Source organism: Lissotriton vulgaris, chromosome 1_1 (genome assembly GCF_964263255.1).
Source record: "Lissotriton vulgaris chromosome 1_1, aLisVul1.2, whole genome shotgun sequence".
In the NCBI taxonomy this organism is placed as follows: Eukaryota; Metazoa; Chordata; class Amphibia; order Caudata; family Salamandridae; genus Lissotriton; species Lissotriton vulgaris.
In genome coordinates, this window is record NC_141685.1 from 283234669 (window position 1) to 283254456 (window position 19788).

Sequence of the window (19788 nt, forward strand, 5' to 3'; positions counted from 1 at the left end):
TGGTTTTCTGCCCCTCAGGTCGATTGATTTCACTCAAGAGTGGTAATGATTTTAGGGTCTAGTCTCAGTTGACATTCTTTGGCTCTCATCATCAACATGGGATCCAAAGCAGGAGGATGATAAAAAGGCAGTGCAAACAGATTCTGTTACATGTGTGGGGTCAAAGAGGTAAGGCACAGCCATAATGTCATAGTAATCAAGTGTCCATAATAGTGGTCATGAGCCAAAAGATCTGATGTGTCCAGTCCTTAATTTAAGCTGGTGGTTTCCGGTGCTCAGCACCCGCACTTAATTGCCAACACTGGAGCTTGACCGTCTGCCACAAGGTGGCGCTGACTGGCTAATTTAGAAATTACCACAACAACAGTTAATTATTAATTCAATATACGTTAAAAATGACTATTATGTGCCGCCCAAGTCATTCTCACACTTGTAAGAGGATGATGGTTAGTAGTTGTGTAGGTACTGTCATTGGCAGCGCTGGGAGGGGCAATGTGTAGTGCAAGCTGCAGTGGCCTACTGACAAGAGTCCTGTCACGTATTTCTTTTAACAAATTAAGCACTTGGTGTGTCCTTGCTCACACTGATACACTGGCCTGACGTGAACATACCCCTCAACAATATGGAAATCATCTTACTTCTTGGGGAAGAAGGTGCACAAATTCCTCCCAAGATTCTGTGACAGCACAAATGAAGAGGCCCAACAGAACAGAGGAATTGTCTGGGTTTCTGGTGGGAGACGAGATGTAGCACACTTCCTTATCAAAAGAATATATTCTCATCTGAGGTCACTGCCTTAGTATTATCTTTTCTGGAGTGCTCCAAACTGGAGCCATCTATCATGGACCCGCCTGTGCCCACCTTGTTCCAATCTCCCCTCCTTCCTAGCTCAACAGCTACCACCGATCCGACACAGGACTGGCCCGCCCTGAACCCCACTGACCGCGCCCTCAAGGAACTCAAAAATATCAATAACCACCCCTATATCAATAACTGTCCAAAAAGGCTTGTTCATTTGCTATATACTCTTTTCAATCATTTAATTCCAAAAATGGCTGTAAAATGTTTAATTGTTCCTTTTAGGTAAACAGACTACATGAAAAAAAGACTGCTTTATTTAAAGCAATCTCTGCCGTGGTGGTTTGCTGCCCTCAGCAGGCAACTGTGACTGTGACTCTAGCTAATCATAGTGATTCGCAATTCGTGACCTACCTCATGCATATTAATGAGGTAGACTGAATTATGGCCCACTAAGATTTTGTATGTATATACCAACCTAATATTGCACAGGTTGGTTCACAAAATACCAATCTATTAGTTAGAAGTCAGTGCACAAATTGCACACACTTCTACTGAATGCAGTTTAGTAAATTTCAAATAAGAAATTGCAGAACAATGACTTGCAATTTACAATTTCCTTTTTGTAATATTAGTACACGAGGCCCCATTACTTCAGACGTTTCCTTTTTCAGCGTGCCCTCAACCCTAAAAACCTCTTTCAATGATTAGGCAGTATCTACAGCACAGTGGCAAGACCACTACTGATGAAGGAATTGGGGATAGCCATACTTTTGACTGGGATTGTAGACAGTCTGACTTCGGCCTATGGATTTTCTCTGTCTATTTCCAGCGTCCACCACAAGAGAGGTAGAAGGTTCAGCGTAGTCATCAGAAAGCAAAGTCACACATAGAATCATTGACATCATGCCAAACTGTGGCAGTCTTAACTGTCAGTGCCTGGTCATTATTAAATGTTGTTTTTAATAAGCAGGAACAACATATGACAATGTGTAAAAAAATGTTTTACTGCGTATAAAAATATTTAACAATGTGTTCGCAATACTTCAAAATGCTTGACCCACGTCTAAAACCACAACATCTCAAAGGGTCTTCCTCTGAGGGCAGCATTAAAATCAACATTGATAGGGGTAGGGACCTGGATATTTAGTAAAAACAAGTAAACATCTAGAATGTGTATGCATTTGATGTAATTGTTTCGAATGCTATCTCTGCAGAACTATGGATTTTTAGAGCCCAAAAACATTTTCAAGGTACATGTAACTTACTTTTTCTATGCTTTCTTTTTCAAAAATGGGTTTTCTATATTTCTACCGAATTAGCCTCAAACAGTTTTCTTGTGACCACTAGCTATTTATTTGAAACCCAATGCCATGACATATCATGTTCTATGAAAAAGGATGCCTCTCTTTATCTGGAGTTTAGAGGTATTGGAAAATGCACTCTTCTTTTTCTCTAATTGAGTACTTACATCGTCTAGAATTTAGATAGAAGAGGTGTTGTATAACCCGACAAGCAGGCTGCCTCCAGTTTCCCTCCAAGAGGAGACCTGCACACATATATAAACCTACAACATCATACTCTTATAGAGTGTAGACATCCTGGGGCCTCTGGGTAACTATTGCACAAGTCCCACCCACAGTGCTTAATGATCTGTAGCATACTGAACCCCTTTTATGATGTTTACACCGAAAAGCCTCTTGAAACCATGGGTAAAAACAAACACCATGCATTCATCAGTCATACATCTTGGAACATCTTCAAATATAAACAATGACTAATGTATGGGTTCACACCAGGGAAGGAAGAAGGGAAATCCACAATAGTATCACACTAGCCTCGGGTAAATTAAATATTATATGACATCTAAAAAGCTTTCTGCTCAAGGATGTCCTGCATAAAGGGTCAAACCAGGGACGTTCAATCTGAAGAAGGGTGACTAGAGTTGGTCCGATACGGTTATGTTACTCATCAAGTACATGGAAGATCACCAATCCCTTCATTATGTCAAGATCGCCTGACAAAGCCTCCTAGGACTTCTCAACCAAATGACTACACACTTTTGCAATGGTTGCCCCTAGTTCTTGGGATTTGGCAATAAAACTGATGCCATGTGTGCAAAGGGTTCCTATAATACCTATAATGAAAAGTTACTACAGGATTAAGCATGTTATTGACAATGCAGTAACACGAGTAGTTATGAATTCCCAGATCCGTACAGTAAAGCAGATAGTTTTTTTAAAATCTATTTCAAATGAGATGTGCTCTCTATCAGAGAAATGTGACTGCTCTTGTTAGGTCTCTGGCTATCTCTAAACCGATTGTGATTGTGTTTGGTGTAGTTCTCCCTATGAATATACCTTCAATGACTTCAGAAAATCCAAAATACGGCAGAGTCGAATTGTGCTCTGCTATCTTTAGTATTTCCTCTATCAATTGCTGTAAGGACACAGTTTGTTCTTCTTCGATGTCCGTGCCTGGAGCTGAAGTCTTTACGAATGCCTTACTGCTTCTTTGAAAGGCAGGTTAACTACAGCAGTGAAATCTTCCAACTATTTGCATTTTTTTTATTTTTTTGGGGTGAGGAGTTTTATATAGCTTGAACTCGACCCGAAGGTATCAGAGCGCTTTACATGAGCCCCAGTTGTGTTGCAGACTGACACCTTCATTTTGTTATGCATGGGGATATTAAGTGATTTGCCCAGAATCACAGGATGTTTAGCATCCCTGCCAAACTCAAACCTTGTTCCCCAGCTCCAAGGTCGACCGCTCAAGTCGTTAGGCCACATTCTCTTGCCCATGTTGTGTAGGTGCCTCACAGTTTTGTTTTCACAAAGATACACAATATTTGGTTCATTGTCCTATTGTTTACAATATGAATACAAGCCACAATCTTGGAAGCTTTATTTACCATGAAAGGCCTTTCATATGTTACCGTAACTGTATTAAGACTGAACAAAGATAGAGTGATATAAAGTATGAGTAGTGATTGAATAATTGCACTCACGTTTGATTAAGTTGTTTAAAAATATACCTGACTCTGCATGCACAGGATCAGAGAGAAAACGTACCATTTGACTATAGGAGTTTTTGTCTCATTACAATCGATCACAAACAGCAGCTGAAGAGCAGATGATGCTTCACCGAGAGGGTTGCGCCAGTGATTGGCACTGCTTCGCCAAGAGCATACAAAAATAAAAGAAGCGCAGAAGCGAGCGATCAAGGCAGTTCAAGATTAGCATACGTGATCGCATGGATAGAAATACAAGGAGTTACATCCGACTGTTTATAAGTGAGGATGAATAGTGGGGAAGTAATTGGAACAGCAGAATATCCTGTGGGTATAAATACGGAAGAGGAGATGAGCATTGTCCAGACAGAATCGTCAGATAAAAGTTTGGATTAACACAATAAAATCCTTTACAGAGTAGATGGTGAATGCATGGGACAGACAGAGGGGAATTAAACAGCAGTTGAAATAATGCTAGACCTGGAGACTGTTCAGAATCTACTGTTTATGAAAAGGCGTGGAAACCAGCAAACTCAATGTGCTTGGGCCTGTGGGTTCTTAAGTGCTGTTATTTGCAAGGTAAAACAAATATATATGCTTATTTGAGACTTTTCCTTAACCATTGTGTTACAAAACATATAATTCATAAAAACTTAAAGCAGTATTCAAAATAACCAGACCGCACATTACAAAATCCACTTCTTATCATGATCCTTGTGAAGTGCATAGTGGTATTCTAGTGAAATTCTAGTTGTTTTAGGTTCAGTCAATATTTATGTATGACACTGGTTGTAAAGCTCCCCATCTCTGTAGACACAGACATGGCGTCCAAAAGAGCAAGGGTGTCCAAAGCAGACTCTTCCTATTCATGGAGCTCCACAGCCGGTAACGTCTGCTCTCTCCCACGCAGAGCCTGAGGTTGATCACCTGCACTGCTGGTGAAGAACGGATAACATGCGCATTCTGATGATTTACAAGGGCCCGCAGAGCACTACAACCAAAGCTCGTAGGGAGCATGTTGAACGCAATATATGCCGATGCTCGTGCGTGCTGCACAAATGATGTTCAGAGAGCAGTTCATTTACAGAATTCACGTTACTGCCTCCCACAAGGAGTTCTTCTATCTTCAAATAACTCCTGCTGGATCTGCTCTTAATATTGTTTGTATTTGATGTAGTCTGTGTTTAACCAGGAGGTTCCACTGAGACTGAAGGCTTGCGGACTTGAGCTACGGCTGCTGTAGATGGCTATAGCCCATTATGTCTTATTCTTTGTAGTTTATACTGGGCTGATCTTTGAACATATTAGGTTGATGGCAGCCAAGGGCTGGTTCCATTCTCTTAACATACTCTTTTGGTGCCCCCTTTAGTCTAATATTGTGGCTTCTAGTTCTCGGAAGACTCTTCAGCTGAGACATGCACTAAGTCTTTTCCCTTTTGGGTGTCAATAACCTGTATAACATCCAAGCTGTATGCCAGAGTCTACATGCTGAGGTTTCCAAGCCTCTTATCCTCCCCTCTCGGGACTGTCTCCGATCTATGTTTAACCCTCTGGAGACTTCAGAGTGACCCAGCTTAAATACAAGAACGTGAGGAAGGTGAACATTGGGATTGTGAAAGAGTGAACCCGAGAAAGAGGGCGTCTTGTTAGGATAACATACAGTTTAATGGTTTTAATGTATCCTCGTTATTTAAAGCGAACGTTATATCATGGAAGGGTGAAGATGGCCACTCTCTCTCGTGACTCTGTTTATTCCTTCTTCTGTCTCACTCTTGATCAACTTTCTGTGCATGTGTCTTTGTTCCTGCAGGCCTCGTGGTGCAATTCAGGAGCAGGAATGCGCTCCTTAATCCAAGGTGGCCATCAAGGCCCACTTTAGCAGCTTATGGATGAGTGGATGCCACTGGGGAGTTTTGTATAGTGTCAAACATTTACTTGACGTCTACTACTCTTTCATCGAGACCAGTGTCACTTAATTGAAGCTCATAAATATCACTGATGGAGCTTTGGGGTCAGGAGTGGGGAACCCATAAAACAAGAGAGCACACAAAGAAGGGATGGAGAGAGAGGGTGTGTGGAGAGATAGATAGAGAGACGGATGGGTGGTGAGAAGGAAGAAAAGAAGGAAATATGGACGACGGTAGAATTGATAAATAAAGAAGGAATTTAAAAATGGGCAGATGGAAAAAAGACAGGAAGAAGGAAAGATGCATGAACAGATGGATGAAATAAGACAGAATAAAGAATCAACATATGTAATAAAAGAAGAATAGATACATGTCTAGTCTACAGCTGAATACCATATATTTTACTGGTGCTTAGATCAGCTCCTTTACTCTTGTCAACTCATATCAACTAAACCATGTTAGCCTCTCCGTAACTGAAAAGAGATTGGAATAAAGTTATGCTTCTGATTTGGGGTGGGAGGGTTTAAGTGCGAATTCCAAGTGTGAACAGAGGGTCTGATTTTTCAGAATCGCTCTGAAAGCTTTCATAACATCACCTGCGGTGTTCTTCTTAATTCAGGAAATGCTGTTTTCCCGTGTGTCCAGAAGGCCTGGCATTGAAGCCACACTGCTCACTCTGGTATCTTTGCCCATACTGATCAATTCTAGCTACTGGAGTCTAGCAGTACTTCCCTTGTGAGCTCTATAGTCGTGCGAAGTCTGCCAATCCAAGAATTTGTCTGATTGCTTATAGGTAAGCTCAGAAATGTGGCAGAGGTCATGTTTAATGCGCAACTCCCTAGTTCAAGAAAAGTAAATGACTGGCTTTATATAGCAAGTTCTACTGATGGATAGATGGTTTCTAAGCACTCCCAATTTTAATAGACAGGTAAACACAAGCTATAAATATGGAAGCGCCATCAGGCGTGACTCTCGGATGTGCTGTCTTCCAGAAGTAATTTTCAGTTTGCGCATTTCACATTAAAAAAGCACAGGAAACAGCCAGAGGATGTTGCTTTTTAATTTGCCTTCATCAGTAATAAGTGGGAAATATGCGCTCATAGGTATTCCCAAATACCTTGTTTTAAAGACAAATCAAATTTATTTATTTTATTTATTTATTTATGCAGTTTTATATAGCGCGGACTTTACCCAAAGGCGTCAGAGCGCTTTACAATAGGAACAGAAATGATACAAACTGAGAACATTACATGAACAGCAGATTGCAAAAGCATACGTTACGTTACATACGGTAAAGTGATCATTGTGAGCAAACAAAAATACATGAGGTAGTGAAAATTGTGAGCAACCAAAAATACATGAGGTAGACAAGGTAATAGTGACACTTCTGAGCAAACAAAATACATGAGGTAGTGAAAATGTGAGCTACCAAAAATACATGAGGTAGTAAAAAGTGCACAGGAGGAAAAAGTGACAAGTGTGCAGGCTACAAGAGAAAATAAAGTATAATTTGAGGTATAATACTGCAATATATGCTAGACACTCAAGCACAAGAACACACGTTACGTAGGCGAAGGTGGCACTTGTGATAGTATCCAAGGTAAAAAACATGTGAGAGGAAGCAAACCGTGTGTTACAGGGGCAAAGTGGTGAGTGCAAGTTGCAAGAGGGTATCAAACACTGCATTGTGAATATCACTCCAGGTTAAACTGCCTCCCTAGGAGGGATGTGGGCTGCTGCTATTCTCATAGCTACAACCTTTCCAGCATACATTTCAAGAAAGAATAGCCAACAGACATATTTAAAAAAAAAAAAGGAAACGTACCCCGCCTAGTACTTCGAGCACATCTTGACAGCTATTTTTAAATGTAGCCTCACTGAACCGCTAGAATTTCCATATATAAATATAAAATGTCATACCTTTCGATGTGCCCCCTGAATATCAAATCAACAACATCGATGGGGCAGAGTATCAAGGATAGAATATCGAAAATAAAATATTGACAGGTAAGTTTAGATTTTCTGTACCTAACTCCACATATATGTACCTACACAGTACATATATCTTCAAGGACTGTAGATGTAGAGTTAGGAATAGTAAATCTCTACTTCCCTATATGCTCTTACCTTTCGATATTTTGTACCTTGTTATTCTGTCCTCGATATTAGGATGGCACAATATTGTTGGTGTCCATTTTCAGTAGTACAGTCCAACTTTCCTTTGCAATCTTCGGTTCAAACAGAAGATTTGTGTTGTTTTTTGTTAGGAAGATATGTCTTGTTGAAGAACAAGTTACTTACCTTCGGTAAAGCCTTATCTGGTAGATCTCTAGCCGTAGACTCCTACTTTAGAATTATCCCCAGGTGTCAGACTGGATCCAGAAACCTTTTCGTGAGTAGTACCCCTGCACGCCAGTAGGTGGTGTCATTAGGCTCCAAGTTCATTAGGCTCCAAGTGACATGCGTGGTGCCTCTATAGGCACCACGCATATATAGGCACCACCCCAACTGCATTCCACGCCAGAAGCTTGGAGCCACGAAGAACACTGACCAGGCCCTCAATAAGGAACAGTCCTGTCCCTAGAAATCCGTTCGCAAATCAGGGAAAATGGGGGGGTTGGTAAGGAATCTGTGACTAGGTAGAGTCTATACCAGATAAGCTGTTGCCGAAGGTAAGTTACTGTTCATCAGAAAGAGACTTCTAGCAGCAGATTCCTTACCTTAAAATAGATCCCCAAGCAATACAGGCCAGAGGTGGGTTTGCGAAACTGATTCCCACTAGATAGTCCTACAGGACCAAATGAGCAAAGTGCCCGTCCTGATGGACGTGACTGTCCAGGCAGCTGTACTATTTGAATTTGTGCAGAGAAGCCCACATTGCTGCCTGGTAGGTATCCAGGCCCAAAACTCTGCATGCTAATGCAGTGGTTGCACCTATTAGCTCTGTTGGAATGAGCAAGCAAACCCTCAGGTGGTTGCTTCTTGGCCAATGTGTAGAAGATCTTAATGTAAAGCATGATCCAACGGGAGATGATCCACTTCTGTATGGCTCTTCCCTTCTGCGCTCTGACATACTCCACAAAGAGCTGATTATCCACTCAGAACTCTCTTGTGTGGTCATGGTAGAATGACAATGCTCTTTTTGGGTCCAGTCAGTGAAGTCACTCCTCTCCTTTAGAGCCTTGTGGCGGAGCTTAAAAAGAAGGTAGGGTGATAGACTGGCCTACTGGAAAAGGAGTAACCCCTTGCTACAGAAACAAAGCTCTAGTGCAAAGAACCAGCGTGTCTGGGTAGATGTTCAGGTATGGAGGCTTAAATGACAAAACCTGAAGGTCAGTGACCCTCTGGGCAGTTGTTATTGACACCAGGCAGGCTGTCTTGATGGAAGGGAGCCTGAGAGGACAGTTGTGCAAGGGCTCAAAGAGAGTGCACATCAAGAACGTCAGAATTAGATTAAGGTTCCTCTGAGGCATGATGAAGGGTAAAGGAGGAAACATATGTTGCAAACCTTTCAAGAACCTATGTATAATAGGGGATTTGGAGAGGGATGGCTGGTCTGACAAACACAGAAAGGCTGAGCTAGCTGCAAGGTCGCACTTTAAGGGGCTCAGAGCGCAACCCTTCTGAATAAGGGGAAGGATAAAAAGAAGGACCTGAGAGAGGGGAGCAGAAATAGGATCAACCTGTTTCTCAGCAGACGATGCCACAAACTTGCTCCAACAGCAGGCGTATACTGTTTTGGTGGAGGGATGGCTGGCTGCCAAAATAAAATCAAGGACTTTGGGAGAAAGGTCAAAAGCTATCAACTGTCGGTGCTCAATCTCAACGCATGTAGGGGGACTGTTGACAGGTTCGGGTGGAGAACCCTCACCTGCTGCTGTGACAGTAGATCCTCTTGAAGGGGAAGCCTGATCGGAGGACCGATGGCAATGCTCAACAGCTCTGGATACCAAACCCTCAGAGAACTGTCCGGAGCCAGAAGGATGACTTGGGCCCGGCTTTTCCTGAGTTTCTTGAGAACTCTGGGCAGAAGTGGTAGGGGTGGAAAGGCGTACAGGAGGCCTGAGATCTGCCCGAGACGAAAATTGTCTCTAAGCTAGAGCTGCCTTGAAAATTCCAGCACGCAGAACTGCTGACATTGCACGTTCACGGCAGTGGTGAACCGATCTAACAAAGGCTCTCCCCAATGCTGAAAGAGACCTTGCACCACCTCCAGATGGAGACACCACTTCTGCTAGGAATCTTCAGCTGAGTTTGTCCACCCTGGCGTTCAGGGAGCTTGCAAGGAATTGAACCACCAGGAATTTGCCCTGATGTTCCAGCACATCCAGTTTTGAGCCCTACTTTATTTAACATCCTCATGACCCCTCTGGCGGATTTGGTGGAGTCCTACGGGGCCCGGATCGTCTCTTATGCTGACGACACCCAGCTCCTTTTCACCTGCTGCAAGAGCGAAGAATTCGATGGCAAAAGTATCCGTGAGTGCCTTGGGGCTGTTTTTAATTGGTTTCATCTGAACAGCCTCAAGTGTAACTCGGATAAATCCGAGATACTTTTCTTTGGATGCCCTGTGGAACTGGACTGGCATGGTTGGTGGCCTGCTGACAAGTTCCCTCCAGCCCAGTCTTCTAAATGGGCCAAGAACCTGGGAATTAAAATTGACAACGGGCTTTCGCTCAAATCCCAGGTGGCAACCTTGACTGGGACTTGCTTCGGGATTCTCAGGATGCTCCGAAAGTTTTTCCCTCTGCTGTCTGAGGAGCATCGGAGAATAACTGTGCAGGCTCTCATCGGATCCAGATTGGATTATGCCAACATTCTATATCTGCATCTCTGCCATCAGCAACAGCTTGGGAAAGTATGTTCTGTGCCTCCTCCAGAACAATGGGCAACAGCTGCTCAACTGAACCCCATAGAGCATAGGAGTAATGGCCCAAAAAGGCACGCAATGTTCACGGAACGCTTTGCCAGACTGGTGGAAGAAAATATTTTCTTGCCTAAGGTTGCCACTCTTTTGGATTCCGTATCCTGTGGGCGATAGAGAATGTACCAGGATTTACACAGGAAGTAGAGGCTTGGACCACCAAGCTCTCTATGGTAGGGGTTTGGTTGAGGGATTTGGGGTCCACTCGGGCATGGCAGTGGGGGAAAGCAATCGTCCTGTTCACAGGAGCCCCTGTGCGGGACTTGGACTAAGTCCTAAGGATGTCTGAAGGGCTTCATTAATGGGACAAGCGGCTCTGAGGAGGTCACTCCTGGCTGAAGCACCTCTGTCAAGACGTTCGTTGTGAATGCCTCTCAGGGCAGGCCAAAGTCCAAGACCTCGGCCACCCTTTGCACCACCATAGCAAACGACACTCCCTTCTCCTTAGCCATAGTGACGGGAGAAAGCATGCCAGCATCTAGTGAAGTGTCCAGTCCTCTACCAGTCCATGTTGGGATCTAAAGGCTGGTATTCTTCAGGTACCAGTGACCCCTCCCAATCCTCCCCGAGCCCTAGTCCATAGGAATAGGCCTCAGCATATCGCCTGAAAGGCATAGATCTAGCCTGTGCCAGAGCCGGTGTCCAACGACACCCCTCCGGCTTTGTGTCAGAGTTAGGAATTAGAATGGACATGGCTTCACCAGAGGGCGTCTGCGGGCCGGCATCCGGACCTGCACCAGGGAAGGTTGAGATGATCTGATCTGCCCAGGTCCGAATTCATGTGTTGGTCCAAGGGGCCCGACTGGTGCAGAGGGCGGAACCAGTCTCAGGGAACCAGTGGGAGTTATTTCTGAACCCACGGGGCCCCAAGTCAGCTCAAATATTAGGCGCATGGCCTCAAAAACTCCGTTGAGTGGGGGTCGCTCTGGCTCCCGGAATCTAGGGGACGCACAGAGCCAGCCCCCCCGCAGGATCAACCGTGGAGGCCAGCCTCCAATGACAAGCCTTCCTCATCTTGTCTGAAGATGGCGAGGCGAAGTTTAAGACTTCTCCGACTTCTTGTTCTTCTTTTTCTTGTGGAACTTACCCGCATGGCCCAACGACTTCAAGTCCGGTGAGGATTTTGGGCTCCAATCTCAGGATCGAGCTGACGTCAAAGCTCTGAGGTGGAACCTATATAGGCATCACCCACGTAACTTCCGGCATGGACGCTGCCGCCGATGCCACGTGAAGACGAACAATGCCTTCTACTGGCATGCAGGGATACTGCTCAGAAAAAAGTTTCCGGATCTAGACTGACGACTGGGGATAATTCTAAAGTAAGGAATCTGCAGTGAATAATCTATATCAGATTTGCTGGGTTTATGCATTTGCCGCTTTCTCCCTGCCCCACATTCTAAATGTAAAGCCTTACCATACATACGTCATACATTTTGGTGAAAGGTTGTTTTTTACTTGAACGGGGGCAATCTAGTCTCAAAGTATTGAGTTTGTATTTGTCTACACAGAGAGAGTATTTGGAGTGATAGCTTTGTCCACAGCTTGATTACGTGCAGGTCTGGCCGACCAAGCACTGTATGCTGTCCCTTGGACAGTCATTTACTACGCTTCGCGGTAGGGAACCGCTCTGTTTTGCTCTGCTTTGAGTGGTTTGCAATTTCATAGGTGTCAGAGCTTGAATGCTGCACCTACATATTTGGCGGTAATGGCTCTCGGATCAAACTGTGCTGACCCGCCTCAAATGACAGGGTGATGGGCAGGCTGTGCTTATCCGGGACAGGCTGCCACAGGATGTGTTATGTCTGAAGCATACTTCTGTTTCTTTGGTTAAACTGTTGTTGCGCTCTTCGGCTGATATTCTGACAATAGCAAGATGCACACTTACTGTCAAGTCAAGTTACTTTATTTAATTATAAGTATAATCATAAAGTGCGCGTGCAGGCAATACATACTGCACAAAACACGTTTTCACCATGTATATTAAAAACAACATGAGACCACAGCTTTTCACAGCAGAGTATAAGGGTGTGCATAAGCACCAAGAGCAAATACAATACGGTACATAATAGCAAGCACGTTTGAGACAAATTTTTAAAAAGCATAAAACGTCCATATCTAAGGCAGGTTTAAAAAAAGGACACTACAGCACAGCAAACTCCATCCTCATTTAAGAGTTGTACAAAACAGAGAGCAGGTCTACGTTCCATGAAATGATGCTACCTCAACAATGGATTTAAAAAGCGTTTTGAATAAATAAGATAAAAACCACTAAAAAGACCAAGTGCAACAAGGATTGGGTCGACTGCCCGTCATAAGGGCTAATGCAGATGGAGGCCTTGTCATACTGGCCCATAGGAAAACACAACTGAGAGCATACAACCCCCAATCTAATACGTGTTGTGTCGGCAAGACCTTATCGCACTGCCCTGCTACTCTAGTCAAATTATATTCCAGGCCAGGTGACATATGAAGCATCGTATACTCCCTTCTTGAATGTTTAATCAATGCCTCCTGCTTTCTTTTGTTGCCCCTTTTAGCCAAGAAAGCTGATTTGTACATGGAACTGCCTTGTTTACTTATCCCCGTAGGATTAAGAAAGATCTGAAACAGCCCTAAATCTTGTAAAGCTCCTTTAACACATGAGAGCCAGGGTATTTGAAGGCCCTTGTCACATTGTAGACAGTCGCTAATAATGGAGCGATTAAGGCCAGCTTGGGGATTCTGCCACATCAAGACCACAGTGAAAGAGGAGCCCATTTAATAAAAATCCTCCAGATACGGGATGCCCAATTCCTCGTGGCATACATAGCTGGAACTAGAGGGAGGGGACACAGGAGGTGGCGAAGACCGCATTTCTCCTCCAGTTGCAAAATGCCAGTGTTCGAGTGGCCCCTGTCTTCCACTCCTTAGGCCGCCACTGGCAGCCAATTGCTGCTTAGACATTTCAGACATGGAAACAACAGGTCTGCAGCCAATTGCCGATGGGATGTTAAAAAGAGCCTCCACCGCCTGCCTACTTTTTTGGCTGCGGATTGAAAGGTTTCTGCTCCACAAGTATGAAGAGCCATAAACTACCTCTAAATAAGGGACGTTGTAAACCCTCTGTAGGCGATTGACATGGATACTAATAGTTCTCAAGTTTATTTGGGTGGAGGTGCGTGACCCACACACCATATTTCGAGATTGTGAAGAATTAGTCTCCCGATCTAGGTCAGTCATAAAGTCTGAGAATGCATCCATTAGGCACCCCAGGCTCCTGGGAGTACGTGCCAGCAAGACTGCATCATTCGCATAAAGGGAAGATGGAATCAGTCTGGGAACATCCGGGGCACTCTGAACCCAAAGATTCTTCAAATTATTGATATAAAAAGAGAATAAACTTGGGACCATAACACAACCCAGATGGACTCCATGCTCCAAGCTGAAAGCCAGAGATTATTCACCTTAATCCTGGCCTCCAAATTCCTGTGTAAGTCAGACAGAAAATACACCAAAGGAGCATTGCGACCCAGATCCAGAAGGATTTTCCCGAGGAGGTTTACCGATCAAACGCACACTTACTAAATGGTCCATTTGGAAAGAAGACTGGCTTGAGTTGACCTTACAATGATTATGTCTGAAATTGTCCGATCTGCAACTTTCACAGAGCCAATGACTTGTGCAACTGATCTGTTCCAGTGCCTAATGAGTACGAAAGAAGTACTCTTTGTTAGCTTTGCCTTGCTTTGAGGTAGCGCTTAGAAAGGTCATTGCTGCAATTACATTTCCCAGACTTGGAAAAAATGTTTTTGTTGTTATGAACTTGGTTGCTGCAGCTAATAGATGGAACTATGTGCAGTTCATTTTGCAGTGTATTAACAATTAAAAATAAACCATGATGCAGTATATCAGAATGAAGGATCTCCCTAACAACAGCCCAAACACTCACAAAAGCCAAGCGCTAACGCTAACCTCGCACAAAACTGAAAGCACTACCCGAATTCCATCACAAAACTAAAATAGAAGAATCATGGCCCTTACCCACCCCCGATAGGCCCGGCTCTCATTCACCCTTCAAGCAAACCGAAGCCAAACTCGCTACCTCTTTTTAACCCACTGTCTACAACACTGAAATCAGTAGGAACAAAAAAACTCTTTCTGATATTTGATGGATTTTGTTCATTGTGACTCAGAATAAAAAATCTTCAGATTCACTTTTGCTTCTTTCCGTTTTCCATAGTTTGGTTCTTCGTTTTCATATAGCTCTCTAGTACTTACATGTGGCCTTTAAGGTTGAACTCTCCCTTTGGAAAAGTTTGGGGAAATCTATTAAAGTTTCTTGTTTTATTAAACAACAATACAATATTTAATGTATAATGTCAATGTAAAATCATTTAAAATATTTATAATTAACTTGGAAATAATAAAATAATATTGTACAGCACATTAACTCATCAAATTAGGTCAGTATTAAATAATACAATAATGTAAATATTTTAATTTAATTTATAAATATACATTTTTTGATCATAGTTAAAAAACATAATCACACTCACTAACATTTGTATTTTTTTATATTTTAGTGTATGTGGTTAAAAGTTACATACTTATGTATATATTTTTACATTAAATTGTCTTCTTAAATATTTTAAAGTAAATGAATCAATAATTGTATCTTTTATACCTTTGTGTGTTGTCAAACTAATTTAATTTGTTTAACCCCTTCGCTGCTGATGACGAGCTCAGCTCGTCATCAGCCACGGTGGTTGTGTGCGGATGACGAGCTGAGCTCGTCATGTAACGCGGCTTTTAGAAAAAAGCCGCACAGCGCAAAGATAACCGCCGCACGCATGTAGTTAACATTAGTTCCTATAGGGTGTTATTTTAATTCCCTCCCTCCGATGTTTTCTTTATGGCTGGAGTGATTTAAGTCTGTTTTGACAACTTTAGGGCTGCCGTAGCTTTAGAAGTGTACTAGCAGCCCGCCCCAGCGTTGCCTGGGGCATAAGGGGGCTAGGGGCAGCATTTCAGGCTTGCGTGCACTCCCGCCCCGGCCCCCGCCCGCCACAACATTGTCTGTGTCCCTGAAAATGTCGTGGCTGGCTGGGGCGGGAGTGCACGCAAGCCTGAAATGCTGCCCCCGGACCCTGAGCCTTACCGCAGTTGTTCCGGCCCAACCTCCCGCACTGGCTCCCTCCCGTCCTGTGTCCCAGAGCCTTACATGAGCCCCCGCTCCTCCCCGAGCTCCTCACCTCACCGCCGCTCCTCCTTGCAAGCCTGAAATGCTGCCCCCAGACCCTGAGCCTTACCGCAGTTGTTCCGGGCCAACCTCCCGCACCGGCTCCCTCCCGTCCGGTGTCCCAGAGCCTTACCTGATCCGCCGCTCCTCCCCGAGCTCCTCACTTCACCTCCGCTCCTCCTCGTCATCACGTACGTTGCGGCCACCGCTACGTCGTGGCCGTCAGTGTCGCAGCTGACGCTACTTTCAGGGAAGGCATGGCTTGGCAGTTCGGGCTGGACTGTTCCCATGAGGCACAGGGTCAGACTGATTTGCATATAGCCATGTCTGAACTTTGGTGGCAGAGTGGGCTAAAGAACGGTGATGGATTAAACCCAGATCTTTTGACTGGGTGTGAGTGTTTGATTGGTTCAGAAGCTCTGTCCATTACCACCCCCTTTTGTACCGCCATAAGTGTGGCAGGGTACGCTCAGACGTGAGTCCCTTGCTCACTTTGCCACTGGATTCAAGCAAGTCGAGCTGAAGACGGCTGGAATGCCAGAAACCGGTCCTCGGAAGCTTGTTTCCGGTCCAGGGAAGGCATGGCTTGGCAGTTCGGGCTGGACTGTTCCAATGAGGCACAGGGTCAGACTGATTTGCATATAGCCATGTCTGAACTGGGGTGGCAGAGTGGGCTAAAGAACGGTGATGGATTAAACCAGCCACGGTCGGCAGTAGGAGTTCCTGCAGGGTGGTGACATGGGGAGGGGCAGGGTGGGGGGTAGTAATGTATGGATTACGGAGTTTAACAGGTGAGTAAACATATAAATAAATAAAACGGATTTTGTTGCGCGCACTGCATCGCATTTGGTAATGCAGTGCGTGCAACGAAATTTGTTTTATTTATTTATATATTTACTTACCTGTTAAACTCCGTAATCCATACATTACTACCCCCCACCCTGCCCCTCCCCATCCCCACATCATCGCTCTGCAGGAACTCCTACTGACGACAGCGGCTGGATTAAACCCAGATCTTTTGACTGGGTGTGAGTGTTTGATTGGTTCAGATACTCTGTCCATTACCACCCTCTTTTGTGGCGCTACTTTCAGGGCACTACTTTTTTTTTAAAGTTATATTTTTAAATTTACGTTTCATTTTTCTTTTCTATAGCCTATGTCCATCTACACACCCTGAGGATTACAACAATGTATTGGGTGTGTGGATTGGCGCTGTGGTTCCGGAGTTTACCTTGCCAAAAGGTTTGTGCTCTCTCTTTATAATAGTAGTATAGATTTTGAGAACTTCAAATGTCTTACTCTTGTGTGAGTATGTTTTGTATTGACATGTCCCTCCCAAGCCCCTACTTAAATTTACCTAAACATGTCCCATTAAATAGAAATGTTTTTCCACCCACTCTCCCTAGTCCCTCCTACATTTATAACTCATGTTAGCTAGATCCCCGCCACTCAGCGCAAAAAAAGATAGGAGAGGCAGAGGTAGCGGTGGCCAGCTGTAGGTTTGTGAATTGCGGTTTGTAGTACATGCGTAGTACTGCTGTAGTACTACTGTACGTATTATGAGATGCAGTTTGTGAATCTGTTCCTAAGACAGCAGCTTAATGTATGACAATCAGGCGCATTTGTACATTGAACCTCGTTTGAGCTTCTTTAGTGTCATACTTGACAAGCTTTAAGAAGCTTAAGCAAGGCCAATACTAAACGATATGGGAAATGTTCTTATTATACAGCAAGCACCCCTTGAAAATATAGATGCAGTACAGCCTCTTACCGATCCCGTTCGAACGCTTATCCATGGAATCATTATAGGACCAAGACTCTCTATTTTACCCTCTTATTTTTAAAAATATATGAGCCAAAAAATCCTCCCTGGAGCCATAGTGAAAACAAAGAGAGAATGAGCTGCTCACAGGTTTTAGAAACCATGTATTATCCCTCATCCCCTTCATACACAGGTAGAAGAACAGACAGACCCACCAACCTGGTATCGGTCTGAGTGATGGAGGTCATCTGTAGAGCGGGGCGAGGCAGTGGGCGAGTCCCCTTCACGTTTGATAGAGGCTGATAACAGAACCGACTGCAAGAGAGAAGAGAGAAAAAGCCAGGATAAGTGGTCAGACAAAGGTGTGCAGGGTCTTTATGGTAGTGCTGGACCAAATATGTTATATTACGGTCAGTGCCTGGAGATGGTATATGGTCAGTGGATTGGATGTTGTCAGAGGAGATGGTGCAGAGGCAACAGTAGATATGCAGGTAGGGGTGGATGTGTACGATCAATTTCCCAGTAACAGTGGTGAAGATGTAGGGTCTGCTGAGGTGGTGCAAGAGAACAAGACTATCTGTGCTGTGTGCCAGACGTCCTTTCAAAAGTCCTACACCCTAGCACCAACAATTGACGAGCAGGCACTATGTCAGACTTGTGGTGTACACTGAGCACACCCCATAGTACATTCTCTACCTGTGCCAACCTCACTTTCACATACATGTTACCATCACCTAGTACATGAGCTCTACTGTGTGTAAACGTCACCCTTCTTGGAGACTCGAGCTGCACTTATGATTTGGCACGGGTCGTGTCCTAGCACGTTTTTTTCTTTACTTCCAGCCATGTTGCACAGCAGCCGCATACACTAGAACTTTAGTGACAAGGAAGCAACAAGGATGTGGATGAAACCTTGGCTGGAGCAGCTGCCACCTACTCCTTACATTTTGCACCAGCACTTTTCACCTCATGAAGAGCAACGAAAAACAAAAACATATATATTTGGTAGGTCTTAATAGGATGGCTGTTAATTTGTGGCTGGGGCATATGGTTATTGGAACGTGATTGTGACTTTGCTTGAAGCTGCTGCCTGTGTGTGTGTTGAATCTAAAGAAGTGAAACCAAAGCCCCCCTAAAGTCTTCTCAGCTGTCTGGAGCGACCCACAAAATGAAACCAGCTGCCCTTCCTGACGAATGAAAATCAGAGAAACGAGAGTTAGTTAGGAGGCAGCCAACCAATGGTAAGTAATAGGTGGGCTCCAAGCCCTTTTTAGATTAAAAAAAACACTAGATCTCACAGGGGCAAAATATGCACGGTCTCACGCGAGACAAACATAATTTTAATAAATAAAATACTTATTTTTTACTTTTCGCTTTGTGTATGTATAGCTATTGTGAATATTGGGATGGTTTTAAGACAATCGTGAGTGACTCCACTGGCTGCCAGTTCATCATCGGGTAAGGTATAAGGCATTGACACTAACGCACCAAGCCTGGGTACCTTAATGAACGGATAAAGGAATATAGCCCAAGGGAGACTCCTGCGCTCCAGCATTGCCAGACTTATCATGGTTTCTTGCTTTCAAAGACAATAGAAGAGAGGCGCTTCCTTCCTGTATGTTTGAGCAGCAGGTATGTGGGATCAGCTGCCTGCTTACCTGAAGTCTATCTTGGAGGAAGGAAAATTTTAAAGGGAATTGAAAACAATCTTATTCATACTTAAGTAATGTCAGGATATCAGCGATTTCCAGCAATGCCTAAAAGTGCTGGGACACTCTGTTGAGAAGCTGTGTGCTGTAGAAATATCCTTCATTTATTCATTCAAATTTTTAAAACTTTTTGCCACATTCAATCCTTTAAGTCATACATGGATTCTATAACAAAGCCGTGCCTTTTCCATTGCAGTACGTGAAACCAAGTGTTTTTTTATTGAGTGCGAGCTTGACCCTCCTAAATGCTTTTTCTATTTACAAATGCAGGTGTTTAATGTCCAATATGGCCGGCCTAAAGTCTTGTCAGGTCGCAGCTTTTTTAGCCTCCTCCGGGATACTGCTCAAGGACGGTCGCCCTCCTGCTGGTGTCTACGGCTGAAGCCGGTGTTGGCATCAAACTCTGAGGGCCCTTCCCCAACACCCACAGAATCAGGCCATTTCATCCCTTGCAATGAAA

General features: G+C 44.0%; 1 protein-coding gene across 6 annotated transcripts in view; it reads right to left on the reverse strand.

Annotated features, from left to right (window-relative positions):
- RNF220 (ring finger protein 220) overlaps positions 1-19788 on the reverse strand; it is a 726058-nt gene that overhangs the window by 177160 nt on the left and 529110 nt on the right. For all 6 annotated transcript variants that reach the window (XM_086952315.1, XM_086952313.1, XM_086952312.1 and 3 more), the window contains one exon: positions 17839-17934. In XM_086952315.1, the coding sequence (XP_086808441.1) occupies positions 17839-17934 (96 nt within the window). The remainder of the gene's footprint in view (positions 1-17838; positions 17935-19788) is intronic.